We start from the raw sequence: 18,261 nt of genomic DNA, 5'->3' as shown, positions 1-18,261 counted from the left end.
CTGGTGACATGCATTTCCTTTATACAATGTAACAAAATAGGTTGTAGCGAGTAGCAGAAGTGAAATAAATAGCCCTGTCTATTTGTGGCCGTGGTAGGGAGGGGTACGCTTGCATCTCTACAGCTTGTGTTTTGGGCAAGTCTGCTTTTTCCAGACGTACACCAGCCTCGTATAGTCTTACTTGGCCCAATACAGTGAAACAAGGCTGCTCAGGTGCCTGGAAAGAATGAAGACCACTTGAAGAAAACCCAGGTGGTAAGAAAAATCTTTTCACTTTCTGAAGAAATAAGGGGGGGGGGATCAGAAGTAGCCCACATAACCCTGGATGGGCGTGGACCCACCTGACTGTAGAACTGAAAGCTGGAATGCAAACTGGAGCTAGCCCTGGAGCAGGACTTGCACTACCAGCTTAGCTGGAAGCATCTGCACTACCACAGGGCAGGAGCTGCTGCCCTCGGATTAGCTGCAGCTAACAGCACAGCTAGAGCAGGGACGCTCTGCAGTCACTTCACTGGCTGCAGCACAGGTGACAGCATTTTCTAGCTTTAGGTTGTGCCCTAGGCTTCCCTTGCAACGCACACGGGGAGGGAGAGGTGCCAGCCTGGCAGCCTTCTACTGCCAGGGCAGTAGATGTTGTTTCCCTCGACTTCAGTAAGGCTTTTCATAATATCCCCTGTAACATCCTCATAGACAAGCTGATGAAGTATGGGCTAGAGCCAGGGACGTGGATTGAACACTGCCTGGGCAGGCAGGCCCTGGGCGTGGTGATCAGTGGCACAAAGTCCTGTTAGAGGCCAGTCCCAAGTGGTGTAACCCCACAGCCAGTACCGGCTCCAGTCCTGTTCAATATCCTCATTAATGACCTGGATGATGGGGCAGTGCACCCTCAGCAAGTTTGCTGATGACACAAGATTGGCCAATACGGCAGAGGGCTGTGCTGCATCTAGAGACACCAACAGGCTGGAGAAATGGGCTGGTGGGAACCTTGTAAAGTTCAACAAGAAGTGCTAAGTTCTGCACCCAGGGAGGAGCCACCCCGGGCACTGGGGGCCAACCGGCTAGAAAGCAGCTCTGCAGATAAGGCCCTGTGGGTTGCTTGAGCCAGCAGCACTCGCTCACAGCAAAGGCAGCCAACCGCCTCCCACCCTGCATGAGGAAGAGCATCACCAGCAGGTCAATGAAGGAGATTCTTCCCCTCTGCTCAGCACTGGTGAGACACACCTGGAGTGCTGGGTCCAGTTCCGGGCTCCTCGGTACAAGAGGGTGATGGGCGTACAGAGCAACGCCAACCCAGGGCCACAAAGTTGTTTAAGGGAGTGGAGCTTCTCTCCTCATACAAGGAGAGGCTGCGAGGGCTGGGACTGTTCAGCCTGGAGAAGAGAAGGCTGGGGCAGGGGGAATAAACACCTGATGGGGGAACAAGGAAGACAGAGGCAGACACTCCTCTGCAGTATCAAGTGAAAGGGCATAAGACAATGGGCACAAACTGGTACAAAACAGTCCTTAGAAACACCACACACCCCCCCGGAACATGGTTGTCCATGGGACTTGTGGATCCTCCATCAGCAGAGATGCTCAAAACCCAACCAGACAGTTCTGGGCAACCTGCTCTGACTGCCCACACCCTCAGCACAGGGTGGGTTTGGACTTGGCAACTGCAAGAGGTCCCTTCCTCAACCAGTCTGCGATAAGTTAAAGACTGATTTTTCCAGTTTTTTACTTGTTTGGTATCTGTCTACATCACTGCATCTATTTGTAGGTACGTATCTACAGAGAGAGGGGTCTTACCTCAATCAAGTAGTCTAGGTTTCCACTGGTTTCTACTTTAGGTCTTTCAGAGCACCTTTAGTTACTGCTCCTAAAGCTGCCTTTTTCTCTCCCCCCCCCCCAAGAAAACTGGCATGCTGCTGTTCACACGGAGAAATTTATTTGCTGAAATTCAAGCAAGTATTTTACAAATTAGGTTCCAGGTACACAGCTCTGGTTGTGTGAGTGCTGCTCAAGACATACTTGAAACTAGCTTTTTTTTTTTTAAAAAAAAAAAAATAAGACAAGACTCAAAGCATTACTTAACTGAGTAAGGCTATCTGTAATTGTATTTTCATTCTCCTTTAGCAAGCCCTGCTTCAAGCCCTTAAATATTATACTCAACAGTTATCTGCTTCCTTAAAGCCTTTTAATGAAGGTATTTTAGAAGTTCCACAACAGCAACCTGCAACAGCAGCATGATCCTTTTCCCAGAGCTTTTACCTGCAGGAAGCACACCCTTCCACAGTCAAGGAAACAATCAAGAATATGTCAAGACCACAAATGTTTGACATCCGGGTTCTTAAGTTAAGAACTTCTTTTATTAGTGTAGTTTTCATGATTGCATAGTTTGCAAAAGAAAATTATAACAATTAAACACAGTCTCCTCACTGTGATCGTTCTATTCTAAACCACCGACACACCCAGTGATGTGAATTTGCACCACGCACCAACCGTACTGAAAAGGTCCTTTGCAATGGCAAGTTTAAGGTCTAACAAACAAAAAAAAAACCCTCTGGTAATTTAAATTCCATTGCCAAAGGAGGTAAGTTATTAAATGTTCCTTTGTAATGGAGTCTGCGCAACCCAATTATAAAATTCAGATTTTTCTAACAAAAAAAGTAATGAAGTGACAGCAGAAATCTGATCAAACTGCATACTGCAAGTTAAATTCTTGTAAATGCTTTAAATGCTAAAAATCTCAGCTACATGAAAGATCACAGCTTGTGCTTTTGAAAAGTGGTTGTTTAGCTCCTCTCAACACGAGCTGTACATTACCAGGAGACTACCCGATGAGAGATCTGTCAAGCTGTCATCCTAAGCAGGAACCACAGGGGAAGGAAGGGTAGGAAAACGCTGGGGTTACAGACTGACTCCTGGTCATCACGCACATTAACCAAACGCCTTTTGAACTGGTTCAGTCCCACCGTGTCGGATGACTCGACAGCTTTGATGCAGCATCCAAAGTCACCGCTCACTCGCAGGCAATCGTTTTGCAGGTGCTTACCACGACTCTGAGCAGCAGTTGGAGAAGAGATGCCACATCTAAACTCCTCCCAGCAGAGCCCCTCTGGGAATCGTGACTGGCTAAACACCTGGCCTGCAACTCCGGTGCTTCGGGAACACGGTAAGAGACATGAGCCACCGAGATCACACCACCACGCGCAACGTGCGCTCCGCAAGAAGTGAAGCCAGAGGAAGAAACGCCTTTGCTGGCACACGCCTCCACTACTTTGCCAAGCACAGAGAGGCAAGCCTCCGTCTGGCATTTCCACGTCTGTCACAGCCCACAAAGTGAAACTTGGTTTATTGAAGCAAACTGTAAAACAAATGGGCTACTATGTCCATCTCCTTTATTTGCGGCTCTGCGTTATAATGATTACAGGTCGACTTTCATGAACTGTACAAGCAGTAAAAGGCGGCCAACTATGCTTTACATCATTGTTTCACACAAAGCAAATACAGAAATATCCAATTGCCTAATTTTCTATTTAAAAAAATTTCTATAGGCACAAAGCAGAAGAATGTTGGAAAAGAGAGTCAAGGGAAGAGGTATGCATAAATAAAGAAGTACTTCTTACATCAAAAATGTCCCAAGAATCACAAAGTCTGCAGAAGCTTGGTTAATCAAATACTGCAGTACTGATCTCCTCAGTATAAAAGTGAAAGAGCTTTAGTTCTGTAATAAAAATTCAATTTATTTTATTTTATTTTGGAGAGAGGGAGGGAAAAAGGGTGGAAGGAAGGTGTAAGAGAAGGAAGGGCAAACTTTAAAACAGCAGCCAGTATTAGGAAGGGCAGTAGGAGAGGTGAACAGGCACATTGGAACCATGGGAACATGTAAATTGACCACTGTCAAACCAGTGTAAATTTCTTGGTTTCTCATGGAAAACATTTTATCCACATATTTTCCTCCCAAACATATATCCAACACTGTCTTCAATATATGACTTTGTTGGTAACTTTTAGAACAGGAAAAGGGCGTTTATTCCTGCCTCCCCATTGCTGTAAAAAGTTATCTAGATGATTTCAAACACTTTCTTCAGCTCTACTATAAGCTGCCAGTCAGACTTCTGCATTTCATCCCTGAACCAGTCCTTCAGAGCATCGATGGACTGACGACTGATCTGTAATACACAAGACAAACCCATCAGAAACATATGCGTGCATATTAATCAAGGCAGCTTTCAGTGCGTTGGAAGCAGCGAGTCTGAAGAAAGGGCACCCGTGTGCACAGCGGGAAGGCCTGTTCTAAGCCCAGTTTTGCTACTCATCTGCCACATGACCCCTCCCACATTCGTTTCCCTCCTTTTCTCCTCACACCCCTTACCTGGTCTTCAGAGACTGCAGAAGCACAGGCCATCTCGTGCCCTGTGCGGTAAGGCAAGAACCTGTGACCGGAGAGGATCTCCTGCTTCCCCCAGTGCCCACAGCACCAGCACCCACAGCACCAGCACCCAGTCCCTGTCACAGGCCCTGCATCTCCACCTGAAAGCCCCCATGACTACTCACCCCCCATCTGTGGGTACATGCCCCCAGCGTGTGTGGCAGGGGGTGTCTTACGACATAAAGCAGTTAGGGACATGGAGAGCTGTGGCTTTGCCTCTGACAGCAGGAAAACTGAGCAGGGGATCATCTCCTCATCCAAGCCCAGTGTTCCAGAACCAGAACAACTGAAGTATTGCTATTTATCGCACGATTTCAAAACTTGGCAAACACAATCACACTGTAATGCCACGGGGGACTGCTAAGCTGCTCTGAGCACCAGCTACATAGAGCAGTATGCAAATAGCTCATTTAGCATTTTACCCTCTCAGGTGTAGTAAGCTGCAAGGTATTTTTAGCTGCAGTACATCATTCCTTCGGTCCTCTTGAGGGGCACTACTACAAAACAAGGCTACAGAGAAACTCAGCTGAACAATGCCACACGCAAACCATTTCAAGTGTCTGTTAGTCTCTGATGGAAGGTTCCTAGCGTATGTTTTTCATGCTTCATGCAACATTTCCACTTCATGCAAGCTACCACTATGTCATAAGCCCTCTCCAAAAATGCAGATTGCTTTTACCTTACTGACAAGGATATCTGTTGCTTCAAAATGTCGTCCATACATTTTCGGTGATTCACCAGGAATAGGTTCTATTTTAACACATACTTCTTGGCCTTTTTTCGCAACCTCCACTGGCTTATGGTTTATTTCAATACTTGTAACTATTCCAATTTCAACAAACTGTAATACAATGAAGAAGCTGTAACACACATCCACAAAACCCCTGCGCACACACACTTCTCTAAATTCCTGTTTATATACACAGGCTTGCTCGTATGAAGTACCACACTATCAGAGCGGCCACCTCAGAACTGGCAAAGCAATACGTGCTGCACTGTAAGCACATCGTACTGAAAAGGGCAACGACATCAAACCATCCATAGTTCCATCCATATCTATATGGGATATCAATTTGTTATCCCTTAAAAGGTCAGGAGTTGACTTCCCCCCCTTATTAGCTACCAGGAATGACAATTTTGCTTGTTACTTTCTATCACACTACAGAAATTGCAGCAAGGGAAGGAGGGAGGTTGACTGACAAATACCCTCTAGCCACGCTTCCTGGCAGGGCCCTGTGGCAGTCAGGAGGCTGTGCCCCACTACAGGACTCAGCTCTGTTCCAGCAGAGAACAGCAGGATCACCGGGAAAGAGACTTGATGTAAAAGTCCAAATCTCATCTCCTACCAAAACTTTGTATACTGGGGGAAGGCAGGCAAGCGGTTCCTGGTGCATCGTCCCAGGAACTACCAGACAGATCGAACGCCCACTGGGAAGAGGCGCTTACTTACGTTTTTGCTAGGTACACACATGGGAGTCCCCTGCTTCACCTGGCCAGCCTCCACAACTACACCCATCACTATTGGGTCACGAGAGTTGAAAATAAACTGAGGGAGTATTTTCATCTTGCAAGGAAATACTGCTATATGCCTGGAAGATGACAAAGAAAAGGCATTTTGAAATAGATACTGGAACAGTGTACATGACATTAACAGTTCTGCCTTCTCCCACACTTCCTGGGCATTTATTCCAGGAGCGTCACTTGGGGAGAAATCAAGCAGGGAAAAAACTCTTTTCCAGCCTTGCTAATTCTAGTCAATACTTGATCTTCAAGAACTACAGGGAACAATAATCAAGCATGGCTGGCATGGATTTTATTTTGACTGCCTTGGGCAGTCAACTAAGACCAAGACCAAAGGAACAGTAATTTTACAGTACAATTACAGTCTCAGAAGAGCATAGGAATAGAAATATTATTGCCTCAACCCATCACAGGGACTGCAAAAATTCAAGATTTTTGTTTGTATAGTGAACACGTATGTTTGAATGCTCAAATTGGGATCAATATGAAATGAAATACGTTTTCATTTATTTTGTCTGTCCTTACTTTACTGAGGATCAGCCAATGACACAGATTCCAAAAATTAATTTTGGGTCCCTATAAATTCTTAAATGATTGCATATTCATGTTACTGCAGTCAGAATTAAGCCCTGTACACTGGAATTGCATAAATATGAAACAATAGAATCCAAATCCCTTTAGTTTTGTTTCTTAACTCTGCAAGACTAACCCATCTGTCACAAACTAGGAACAGAAGCCAAGCATACAACGCAAACCTTAGTAAGAATACACTATTTTACATGATAGTTTTAGCTAAATCTTGTAACTGCTTCACAACTCTCACCCTACTAAGCCTAATCCCAGATGTCACCACTTAGACTGGAGTTATTGTCCTATCCTCTTCCTCCTCTCCTTCCTTCTCAGAGCTACATGCTAAATAATAGCATGGAAACAAGAAGTTAAATGCTATTTCATTTATAATAAAACAATTAAGAGACGCTTATTTGGGAAGCATCCAGAATAGGATTGCTCTTACTTACTTGAATTCCTCTTGTTTCTGTTTTTTGTAGTCTTGTCTATATTTTGTGAAGGCATCAAATAAGTGATAAATTATTTCAGCACTAAAAATTCGAACTCCTAAACTATCAGCCATTTCCTGTGCATCACGTTCAATCCTCACGTCGAACGCCAGAATGACTGCGTATCTGTAAGTAAAAGTAAGTCAAACAGTTTACTAGACAGACCATAGAACCAGAGCTGAGGAAGGGGCGTTCCTGAAACACCACCGCACATTTACCAACGTAGTAAAGCAAAGAAGTTACTTACTGTGGGTCATGCTCCAACATAACTGATGCCTTCATAACGTCTTTTTTATGGACAGGACCTATATTAATTCCTGAATACTGATGAAGAGGAAAGCCACACAAATCAGTCACTAATATTTCTGAGTCGAAAGGAAACAGTTATCAACTACAATGTAGAAACAACAACATCAGCTACAGCATAGAAGTACTTACTGGCACTTCTGATGTTTTAAGAAATTCAAGTAATGCTTCTAAAGAGCCTAAAGTAGAGGCCTGGACATAAACACCTTTCTCTTCTAATTTGATTGCATTCAGTGTTTGCTTCAGTTCATGTATTAGTTCATCCTTCAGAAAAGAGAAGAAAACAAAGCAAGTTTTAATTCTGTTGATATTATGCCTCAGGGTACAAAGTCTTTCTGTTCATGAGCTGCTGAAAGTATGTGACAGCTATGCTGATAGGTACCCACTTACAGACTCACAGCATAGGTCACGCACAGTCCTGTGATATACTGCTGCTTGTTTCTGGCATTGGAAGAGTCCATACTGAACTAGACTTGAGGCTTTTGCAAGAAGGTGATGATGTAACACAAAGCAGGTGCCCATCTTGGGAGCTAGTAACATTTCTCTGCAGACTACACATTGCTCTCCCCAGCACTGTAAGTTTCTACCAGCAAGACTGAGTGAACCCATGCCCCACAGTGTGCAGCAGTATCTTTGGTTGCCTAACTGAGGATCAACAATAAAAGCAGATGCTCCTAAAGCCATGAGCTGGAAAGGAACCTGAACGCTCTTTAGGCCTAGGTACAAAACAGAGGATACAAGAGCAGCAAGGCCATTTTGCTGCTTTCAGAGAAGTTAAAAAAAAAAAAAAAAGACATTTAAGAGCCTATACCTTTTAAACCCACTCAGTCTTCTCCTCTGCCAGATGAATGGGTGTTGCCATTTACTTAAAGGCCTCACATATCTACTACTAGTACACTTTACATACATACTCATGTACCCAGAAACAAGGTCTGTATTTAGAGGACCTGAAAGATTAACCTCCCTTTACAGGCAAGAATAAGTAGACAGAAGGCTAAAGTAAAACTATGGTTAAGAGTAAACTATCAACATGCAAGTTTCCTTTTTAAACTAACTTCCAGACTTTGGAGAACAGGAGCATCTCATCTCAATTTTGGTTTTAAGAGAGCTACATTCTTTCCTCTGCCATTTTTAAAGTGTAAGTCACAAAATAAATTTACTACAGAAGTCTTAAATCAGCTTTGCAATTATGATAGTTTGAAGAACTCCACTAGCAGGTATTTGCCTAATATAATTTAATTGAAATATATACATAAATTACTACAAATACCAAACCAGTAATTAACATATAGTCAAACTATGCTATGATACTTGTTTTCAAACCTTATTCTACCAGCAGAGATACCCCAGCAAAATATCAGGGAAAACCTAAGCCTCAAGATACTGAAACCATCACCGCACTAAAGCTTCACAGGGACACAAGGCTACAGCATGTTATTGTAACAGTTTTTAAAAACGCAACCAAAAGCAGCAAGTTACTTGCATAGTGAGCTCTCAACATTTGAATGAGCTTCATCAGAGAACTCAGTTACCTTCAGTTTAAGTGTCTTATTTCAACATTAGCCATCTCACCTTGAGGACTGGGACTTCATCCTCTTTATAAGCTACAAGCAATGGCAAACCAGCCAATGTTTTTTCCAAATCTTTCCCAAGAATCTTCACCCCTTGAGCAGCAACGACCTCTTTGTGCTTTTCATACTGGTTCTGAAAAGGAGAATACACAATAGCAAAGAGTTCATGTAAATGCTACACAGCAACACAAAGTAGTGCTGAGCAGCTAAAGAACTTGCCATCAGCAAGCACAGCAGACAGCATGACCAGCAGCTCCCATCTTTCATCAGTGATTTTCTCTGCTTCACAGTACTGGCATGCACGTTTCAGTCTGCATGCTCCTCTCCCATCAGATACCTTCCCAAACCACCCCTCACGGCCCCCCGCCAAGGGGTGCAGGGCAGGGGGAATCATCTAAGAACAGAGGAGGCTGGCAAAAAGGAATATATACTAGAAAAGAGCAAGCAGTGATAGGCAGCTGCTCACTAAAAACACCACCAGTTCAGCCCCATAGAGAAGTAAGGGGAAGATGCGGACAGCTCAGCTAAAGCACTAAAGCTTAGCTGATGCAGCCCAAGGCTCTGTGCAGGAAGAGCCGTCTCATTCTCCCACTGGAGGCCTCCCATCCAGTCTTCTCATGTATGTAGTTCCATGGTCAATTTCCCACGTGCTCCTCCCCAACCCAGGGGAACCTCCAAGGTCTCTCCCCACTCAGGGCATGGTTCTAAGGCATCACAGAAGCAGTGATTTCTGAAGACCTTTAAATCAACATTGGAGGGATTTTCTGGTTTGTTTCTTCATTTCTTTTGTTTAGATGTGCCATCCTTTTCTTGAAACTGCAAGGCAGCTTCCTTCCTCAGTAAGCACTTTGTTCTACAAGCCTCTATTCTTTAGCTGTCCAACCCAAAATCTGGGTCTTATTTCAAGGATGACAATTCCCCATAGACAGGCTGAATCGAAATGCATCCTCATTGCCTGCTTCAAAAAAAAAAAAAAAAACAAAACAAAAAAAACAAACCAGCTCCCCTAGATCCACTTCCCCAGCTAAAGGAGGGTGGGGAAGGTTCCCAAATCCAGTGTTCTTCATCTTGGTGCTGGTACTCTATACTCCATCTCCCACCAAAGTGCAGAAACTCATCTGAAGATCTTGTTGATGGGAAACTGTGATCTGTTACGTTGCTATTCAGTCCCACAAAAAAACCCCTTCATTCTCATAAGAGTTTCACACACCAGTTTATCTTCTGCTTTAAAGGGAAGCAAATAGAAATGCTTTCAATTCATTCCTCACAGTACCAGAATATGTTCAAGAGCTTCCAACAAAGCAGAGAACATAACCTAAGCACAGAAGTCAATTTTCCTTTTGCCACTCTCTAGCCATTATCAAGTTATTACTCTAAAGGTGCACTCCAGAGCAGGAGGCCTGACTTACATTCTCCAAGGCAACTGTCCTACCCCACAGGTGTATTAGACTGCTATACACACAAGTGGAAAGAGTGGCTCTTGTCTTCCCATCTAAAACAGACCAAAAAGCTCTTACTCAGATTCCACCTCAATGTCAATACTGCATCCCTCAGCACCTCTGAGGCCACAATGGTATCGCAACAGAGGATCACCACAGCAGAGAGTGAATGCCAATGTCAACCCAGGCCCCAGCAATTATTACATACTCCTGTAAAGTAGTAGTAAGTTTGCAGGAAGGAACTAGATTAAACACTAAGGACTACAGCAGCCTGCAGGTACACAGTTCTCCAATGAAATGAAGCACACCACAATTGTTATGGCCTTAGATTAGGACCCCAACACTAGTTTTCCACTGCTAAACCAAACCTTAAGGCCTGTCCTATTACATTCACCTAGGTTATCTGTATGGTTTTCTTTGCCTTAAGCAAAATCTGTGCAGACACTTATTCCTTCTATTTTAAACAGGAAAAATCGGAGCAGTTCTTTTCATCATCTTTGAATTGTATGTATTAACATTAATGTATGTATTTATAGCCTTCAGTTTCTGTGGCTCTCCTCTTCCTTTCATGGAAAGCAATACAGGCAGGATCTCAAATTCAGTGTCTCTCCTCAATCTATTAAGAGTAGGGCAGCAAAACCTCCAACAACTCTTGAAAATGACAAAAGGCTGCAGGTTCTGCAGAGGTCCTGGTCACCACCACTCACCAACTACTCCTAGAAACTCACTTGTTCACTTTTCTCAAATCTAAGTGTATATGATTTTAGTTCTTAAAACACCACTTTCACTAATAATATATACTTTAACTCAGAAGTCACTGTACTAGTACACTCCAATTTCCATTTAAGATGGGTATCCCCCTCTCACACATAGCCACATGCTTGAATCCCTTAATTAAAGCATACACATCTTAATCCTCACTGCAAGGCAATTCCTTGATCCTTTTCTTTGCCACTGTTATAACACACACAACAACAGGTATATACAAGTACATTCACAAAACCACGACATGTGCGCTGTCTTCCCCTTTAAGTCATCCTCAGATACTGCTAATATAACTTCCCTCTACTACATTCTCATTTTTTATAAAACTTGGGGTTTTTTTCTGGTTCTAAATCTTCTCTAAATGTCAATGCACTAACCAGTTTCCATACCTTAACTCGTAGCTCCTTCATAGGAGGAGGTAGCAGAAGACCTCTAATCTGAGTTACTATAGGACCTTCTACCCCAGGAACAATAATCGTGTCTCCTTCTTTCAGGCGTCCATTAATCAAAATAACATCTATGGTAGTGCCCATACCTGGCAGTGCTTTAACCTGAAGGAAAGGGGGAAAAAAGTTACTCCCTATTTAAGCACTTCAAACACACCTTTTTTTAACCAGGAAGAAGGGGGCAGGGAAGGGAGAAATTTCTAGATGAATTTCAAAGAACAGCTGCTGAATTACCTCCATGACTTGAGCTCTCAGCTCCTGACACTCAGCCAGTCTCTTGGTCAGCATAGTTTGCGTTAGCTCAACGAGAAGAGCTATCAGACTCCCCATGCCATCCCCTGTGTGAGCAGAGGTAGGTACAAGAGAAACAAAAGTGCGGGGATCCTTATTCTCATAAAACAAGGCAGCGTTCAAGCCCTGGAATCAGGATTAATAGTTATATAGGGAAAAACATATATACACTTCAGTATGAACAGTACCATTCAACCCCAGTCAATTACTATATCATTTTTTAAACCCCAATTTTTAAAAAAACATTGTTACTGACAGTATGCTATGGAACATGAAGCCTCAACCCACACTTGGAAGCAGCATGGGATAACTCTACAAAGCTAATTACCACATCTAGCTTCTAGACAGCATTGTATGTTGCCAACAGAAGTTCCCAGAACTGATGCGATTCATGCCCTGCCAGCATCCAAGGGTACAAGAGACAGATGGGATTCTCTCAGGCTATTCCCAGAGAAAGAATAGGGACAGAAAACTTAATCTGCTATTCATGACTCCATTGACCACGCACAGCAATTAGCTGCTGCTTTTCTCCAAACTATCACTCTAAGAATGGAGCAGTTAAAACAGATTAATTTAGCAACAACGAAGTTTGGTTTATGAGAGGTAAACACTGATGTGTCAGAAGAGGTGTGACAGTTTTCTTGATACTCCAGGTTTGGGGGTTTCCCCCCCACACACAAAACACCATACACACACAAAAAAGCAACCCACACAAAACACCCCACACATAAACCACACCACCCACCACCTTTATTATCACTTTTGTTAACCAAAGAACCTTGAATATTCCAGCTTACCTGTTTCGCAAATTCCACTATGATAGCTTTTGCACGTTCTTCAAATTCATCTTTCGTATTCTTTTTCTGCTTCTTTAAGGTGACAGCTACATCTGTATCTGGACTTTTTTTCCAGTCATATAACCTATCAATCTTGAAAATACAGTAATACGTCATCTTACGCAGCTTACTAAAGGGCATATTCATGCTTATGCCACATCATCTGTGAGAAATACTTTACCAGCCAACATAGCTAGCCATCTATTTGCTCCAGTAATCAAATTAAATCTTTTTATTTGCTTTAGCTGCTATATTTATCTCTGTTTATGTATTTACCCAATATTGGACAGTATTTCATGACAGCAATACTACTTCAGGTTTTAAAAATTCAAGCCATAATAATCTAGGTTGATATGGGAAAAGTTTATAGACATTAATTACGTCAAGTTTATGGTAAAACATCCACAAGAAAGAGACCTATATATAGCTTCACGTACACAAAAAAAAGGGGTTTTTTTCCTGAAAAGAGACTACTAGTTTTACAAAGAACTTTTAAAACTTACTGGTGAATTTGGACTCTTTCCCATGTTGCTACAGAGAAGGGATCACAGGGTAGTTGTTCAAAAGACACAATTGCATACTTCAGAAATGCTTCCCTAAGTAAGTTTTCAAAGCAGGATGGACTTAGTCCAAGGAGCTATTACACTTGCTGTACAAATCAAAACTACATCTTTAAAAAATGTATTATAACCTGGTCAAATAGGTTAGAACTACAAGAACTAAAACCTGAAATGCAAAAACCTTTGGCTATTTAATCTCAGGCTCACTGTAGGCCTTAACACCTCTCCATCCAATAGTTTTTTTAAAAAAGCAGATGTTTTCAGCAAGGAGATAATGGCCTCCTCAGTTTCAACAACCTTCAATCTTAACGCTCATTTCATTTTTTAAAGTATACTGCAATTTTTACACTGCACATAAATACCCTTCTGTAAGTTCTCTGTCAGCATCCAAAGTCATTGGACACAAGTAATTTCCTTATTATAATTCATATAAGTCATCACAAACAGCCAGCGTAATTTCTCATGCACGGGATTCCTAAAAACAAGGCTGAAAATAACTGTCTTTACCATCTAATATTGCAGAGCCTGAAATACTTCCCACCAGTGGTCAACACTACTGTTCCATGAGATTAAAAGCCAGCTTGTCTCCAAGTCAAACTAACAAGTATCAGTAGCTAAAATAAAGTAAGACTTTTCAACATGAAGCTTATCTTTCAATTTTATCAGAAAATGCACAGAAATCCATACAAGTAGGTGCAAGAAAAAAACCACAACTGAAGTACAGCTTCCAAAAGTGTGAACCATATGTGGCAGTTACATAAGGTAAAGAAACTTATCAGTAAGGACTCTGAGAAGAACTGACAGATTGTTCTGCAAAGCTCCTGTAAAGCCATTGGGGTATCGAGGACATGAAAAATGCAACAGAGAGGATTTAAGAACCACTGCTTCAGACTTTACACAAACAATTCAAGTTCATGGAATTAACCAGAAAATTGTCAGATGCCAAATACACTATTGGAGTAGAAAAAACACACTATTAGAGTAAAAAGCTATCCTACCTTGTTGAGAGCTACTATAAAGGGGCATTTCTTCGATTTCAACAGATTTATTGATTCAATTGTCTGCGGCTCCAAACCATGCATGATGTCAACTACAAGTATAGCAATATCACAGAGCGAGCTTCCTCTATTTCTTAGATTGCTGTGACATTAAAAGAGAGAAAAAAAAAAAAATCAGTCATGTAGCAACAGAACTGTAATAAAAATACCAAATACTATGTCAAACTTACATTGATCGACAAAAAGCTAAAGCTGATCAAGTAGTTATTTTTCCCTCAAAAATGTAAACTATATAAAAAAGATATTCAAATCACACTGTGTAAATTCCATTTAACAGAATATATTAGAGTATGTGTAAGCAAAAATAAGAAACTATTATTCTCCCAGGAGTTTTCCTATTATTATGTATTTTTACAAGTTTAGGTATGTTCTGATTTTTTCTGAATGAGAATTGAGAACGTTACAGTGAAATACAGGAGTGCAAAATCTGAACAAGATTGTTTATTATATAATACTACATAAACACTAAGATTATCAGACATCTTTGGTGCCAAACAAAATCTGGCTAGAAGATGAAGAGCTGTAAGTGGTATGATGCCAAGGAGCTGATCAGAACATTACCAAGTGCCCTAAGACCTGGCATTTCAATGCTTGCACAGGTTTATGTTTAAGAATGTCACATCAAAGTCTTAATCCTTCTGTTTGGGGATTTCACCCAACCACTACCTCAGTGAGTACAGCTGTGCATACCATGTTTTAAACTTAAAAGTTGATTTAGTGGCTTGCCTGCATGCCACTGGTGTTCCTAGACAGCATATGATCTCTGCTAAGAATCAGCTGCCTTATGCAATTGGTAACTTCCAGTCTTACAAACTCAGTTACCTTAACTGGGACACTATGACCTAGAGGCTAGGACTGAAGTTTTAATTCTTCATAGCAGAGTACTTAGGTCACCTGAAATCCTCACCTTTTCTTCTCCAGCTAGCTTCCTGCTTCCGTCTTTCCTCTTACACTAACTATTGAGAAAAAAGTTATTTACATGCTTTTTCAGATATTCACGGCTCAATTGGCATGAAAACAGAAAATTAATCAGATATAAAAGGCCAGCAATTAACCAGATATAAAAAGCACCTGCAAAGTAAGCAAATCCACTTATTCCTCTACTTTAGGTTTGGTTTTGTTTTGTTTAGTTTTTTCCAAGTGAGAAGAAACACAAAGGATTAGGCAAAGACCTAGCACTTTGTTAAAAATATATCCAGATGCTTTAGCCATCACTTCTGGGAAGTACTATATTGTGAGAAAACATTACCTGAAAGACTCATGTCCTGGAGTGTCAATTATCAGCATGCCTGGAATTTTTATGTTCTCTCTGTCAAACTAACATTTCAAAATATTAGCCATCTTGTAAAGATTACACAAGAAGAAAAAAAAAAAACACACACACCTAAGAGCTGGCAGCACTACTGACAGCCTTCACTTCAAAAATCCAGACACATATTTCAAGAAAGGCCAGCACCCTCCATAAACCAAATCAGTCAAAGCTTATTTCAATATTAAAAAAAAAAAAAAAATGATGCAGCACATTCCCCTAGGTATCAAGTGGCCATAAGCTCAGCTAAAGTTTGTAAGACAAGGCGGCCTACAGAGGAAAAAACAGTTGCAGCTAGTGAGATTTATCATTCTGCCTTGAACATTTCTTCCTCTCCACTGACTTTACATTTTTAATAAATTGAGTAAAATCTTGGAAAAAGCCATCACTACCAAGGTTTTTCAGTCAGCTGCTGCAAGCAAAATAGGATATAGTATCCAAGACAAGCAATACAGAACAGTTACTATTTCTGTAACACAATAAAATTCGTCACCCAGGAATTGGCCGAATTTCAGTACACACAGTAAAAAGGCAAGTTTTTAACAGAAAATATACGCAGTAAGTTTCAAAAGTCTCAATTTACAATCAAAACATTGACAAATTAGCAGTCTATGTACATATGGGTACTGTCCAGAACAGAGTAAGCAGTATTTGTGTATTTTTCTGAAGAAGTGGCAACGCATTAACTGAAACCAAATGTATCAACTAAAATGAAAAATGAGACAGCCTCCCCTTGGGGCAGAGCAGGGGAAGAGGATAGGAATTAAAAAACAAATCAACCCCAATATTAGAGACGGGAGGAAAAGTACATCTGCCCATGTCAGGAAATATCACAAGGCTTTAACTGGTTTACTTTTCATATTTTTTAAAAAACAGCCTTTGAAGTGCTATAACTTACATTTTTCACCATCTTAGTTTGCTCATTAATAGCTTCAAGGGGAACATTAGTCGCACCAATCTGCTGAGTGATACCACCAGCTTCACTGTCCTGTACATGAGTATGGCGAAGCTAGAGACAAAAAAAGACCAGAAATACTTACATGTAAGAGACTAAAGTCATCTCTTTGAGTACACTTTAATTCTTTCTATTTTCAACCAAAAACACATATGCATAAACAAGATGCACAGGCAGTGCCTTCACATTCCACATCTTACCTTATCTAAAATTTTGGTCTTGCCTGTATCTACATGCCCCAGAACACAGATAACTGGTGCTCTGAGCTTTTCAGTGTTCATATTTTTGCTGTTTTCAGCTCGTCGTTTCTATGTAAAAGACACATAAAAATTGGTAAGTATAAACCAAAAACCACAGCTCACCTCTTGACTTGATTACATATATACATAAAACAGAGTTAACTGAGGGACTTAAATTTTCAAGGCAATTCAAGGTCTGTCATCCCTCTTTTGGCAAATCAAAACTTTACAACTAACAGTTAAGTTCTTGTTTGTTTGGTTTTTGGTTACAGTCTATTAGGCTAAGTTATTATATCCACTAATATGTAGCTTTGTTGATGGCGCATTCTGAAGAAGGATCTTGGGTAAGGAAACCGAGGATATTAGCAGCCACAAAAACGTTGAACAGTTTAGAAATACATCTTTTAAAACTTTGAAATATCTATCTGTAAAGGATAAAACCCTCTTTCTCCAGGAGGGGGAGAGGTAGAGGGGAACGACACTGAAGCGCACATTCTTTGTGATCAACTTGTCTGGACCTGCCTAAATCATGACACAGCCATCATTGACAAATATGGTTAAAACACCTTTCAATGAACTGAAGATTAACTTGTTTCTTATACAACACAAGAGTCCCGCTGTTCAATAAAGCTGTATCTCAATACCTCAATTCTCCGTTTAGCTTTGTCATAAGCACGCTCTTCCTTAGTGCGGTCATCATCAGAGTCATACTCAGAATCAGAGCTAATTTCCTTGCTGGGCTTTTTTTCCATAGATTGTTTTCCAATAGCTTGGGAGTCTGCCTCTCTCTCATCTGAAGTCTTTTCATCCTCATCTTCACTCCCTTCACTATCTTCAGATTCTTCACTCTCTTCTTCCTCTTCCTCCTCATCTTCCTCCTCCTCCTCTTCCTCATCCACTTCATTTTGTTCTTTGACTTCAATGTGGACAGGTTTGCTCTCTGCCAAAAAACCCCAAAATCTAAAGTAAAAAGTCTGTATTAAATTCACACTTGTGGGGGAGAGTGCAACAAAAAACCCAAAGAGAGACTACTATAGACGAGTGAGGACAGAGTAGGTTCCATTCAGGAAGTGCTAGTCAAGATCATTTTTCAACTTTAAATATAAAATTTAAAAAAAAAAGTGTTTCATGTTCAGAGCTGCTGGCCTGTGTTTAGAAACTGTGCAAGCAGAGTGAGTTTGGGGTGGGGGGAGGAATGATATTATCAGCACACTTAACGCTCGACATAATTGGCGGATACTCAGATGAAGTGACATTCTTTAAAGCTGTGTGCACTTCATAAAGGAATGAATGCACTAACACCTTTATACAGAAAGCCAAAATACTCCAAATTCAACACAATATGGATTCTGCATATTATTCATCAGGAACGCACACTTAAGCAAAAGTAACAATCAGAACAAATGGTCTCTTCTACATCTTTAAAAGTCTCATCTTAACATTTTCCTAGACTGTTCAGAGAAGATTAATATTTTTCAGAGAAATTCTTCAGT

At 41.2% G+C, this 18,261-nt stretch overlaps 1 protein-coding gene across 1 annotated transcript in view; it reads right to left on the bottom strand.

Moving 5' to 3' along the window:
• Nucleotides 1-3,363: 3,363 nt before the first annotated feature.
• EIF5B (eukaryotic translation initiation factor 5B) overlaps nt 3,364-18,261 on the bottom strand; it is a 37,513-nt gene continuing 22,615 nt past the window's right edge. Inside the window, exons 10-24 of the mRNA XM_075524182.1 lie at nt 17,413-17,708; nt 16,730-16,837; nt 16,473-16,583; nt 15,515-15,582; nt 14,206-14,347; nt 12,609-12,740; nt 11,755-11,937; nt 11,464-11,625; nt 8,872-9,003; nt 7,432-7,563; nt 7,241-7,317; nt 6,955-7,119; nt 5,865-6,003; nt 5,094-5,255; nt 3,364-4,154 (exon numbers count right to left, since the gene is read on the bottom strand). Coding sequence (XP_075380297.1) covers nt 4,047-4,154; nt 5,094-5,255; nt 5,865-6,003; nt 6,955-7,119; nt 7,241-7,317; nt 7,432-7,563; nt 8,872-9,003; nt 11,464-11,625; nt 11,755-11,937; nt 12,609-12,740; nt 14,206-14,347; nt 15,515-15,582; nt 16,473-16,583; nt 16,730-16,837; nt 17,413-17,708 — 2,117 coding nt within the window. The 3' untranslated portion in view covers nt 3,364-4,046. The remainder of the gene's footprint in view (nt 4,155-5,093; nt 5,256-5,864; nt 6,004-6,954; nt 7,120-7,240; nt 7,318-7,431; nt 7,564-8,871; nt 9,004-11,463; nt 11,626-11,754; nt 11,938-12,608; nt 12,741-14,205; nt 14,348-15,514; nt 15,583-16,472; nt 16,584-16,729; nt 16,838-17,412; nt 17,709-18,261) is intronic.

Source organism: Mycteria americana, chromosome 1 (assembly GCF_035582795.1).
Source record: "Mycteria americana isolate JAX WOST 10 ecotype Jacksonville Zoo and Gardens chromosome 1, USCA_MyAme_1.0, whole genome shotgun sequence".
NCBI classification, from domain to species: domain Eukaryota; kingdom Metazoa; phylum Chordata; class Aves; order Ciconiiformes; family Ciconiidae; genus Mycteria; species Mycteria americana.
The sequence above is the reverse complement of the archived record's forward strand: the minus strand, read 5'-3'. Positions and strand labels throughout refer to the sequence as shown.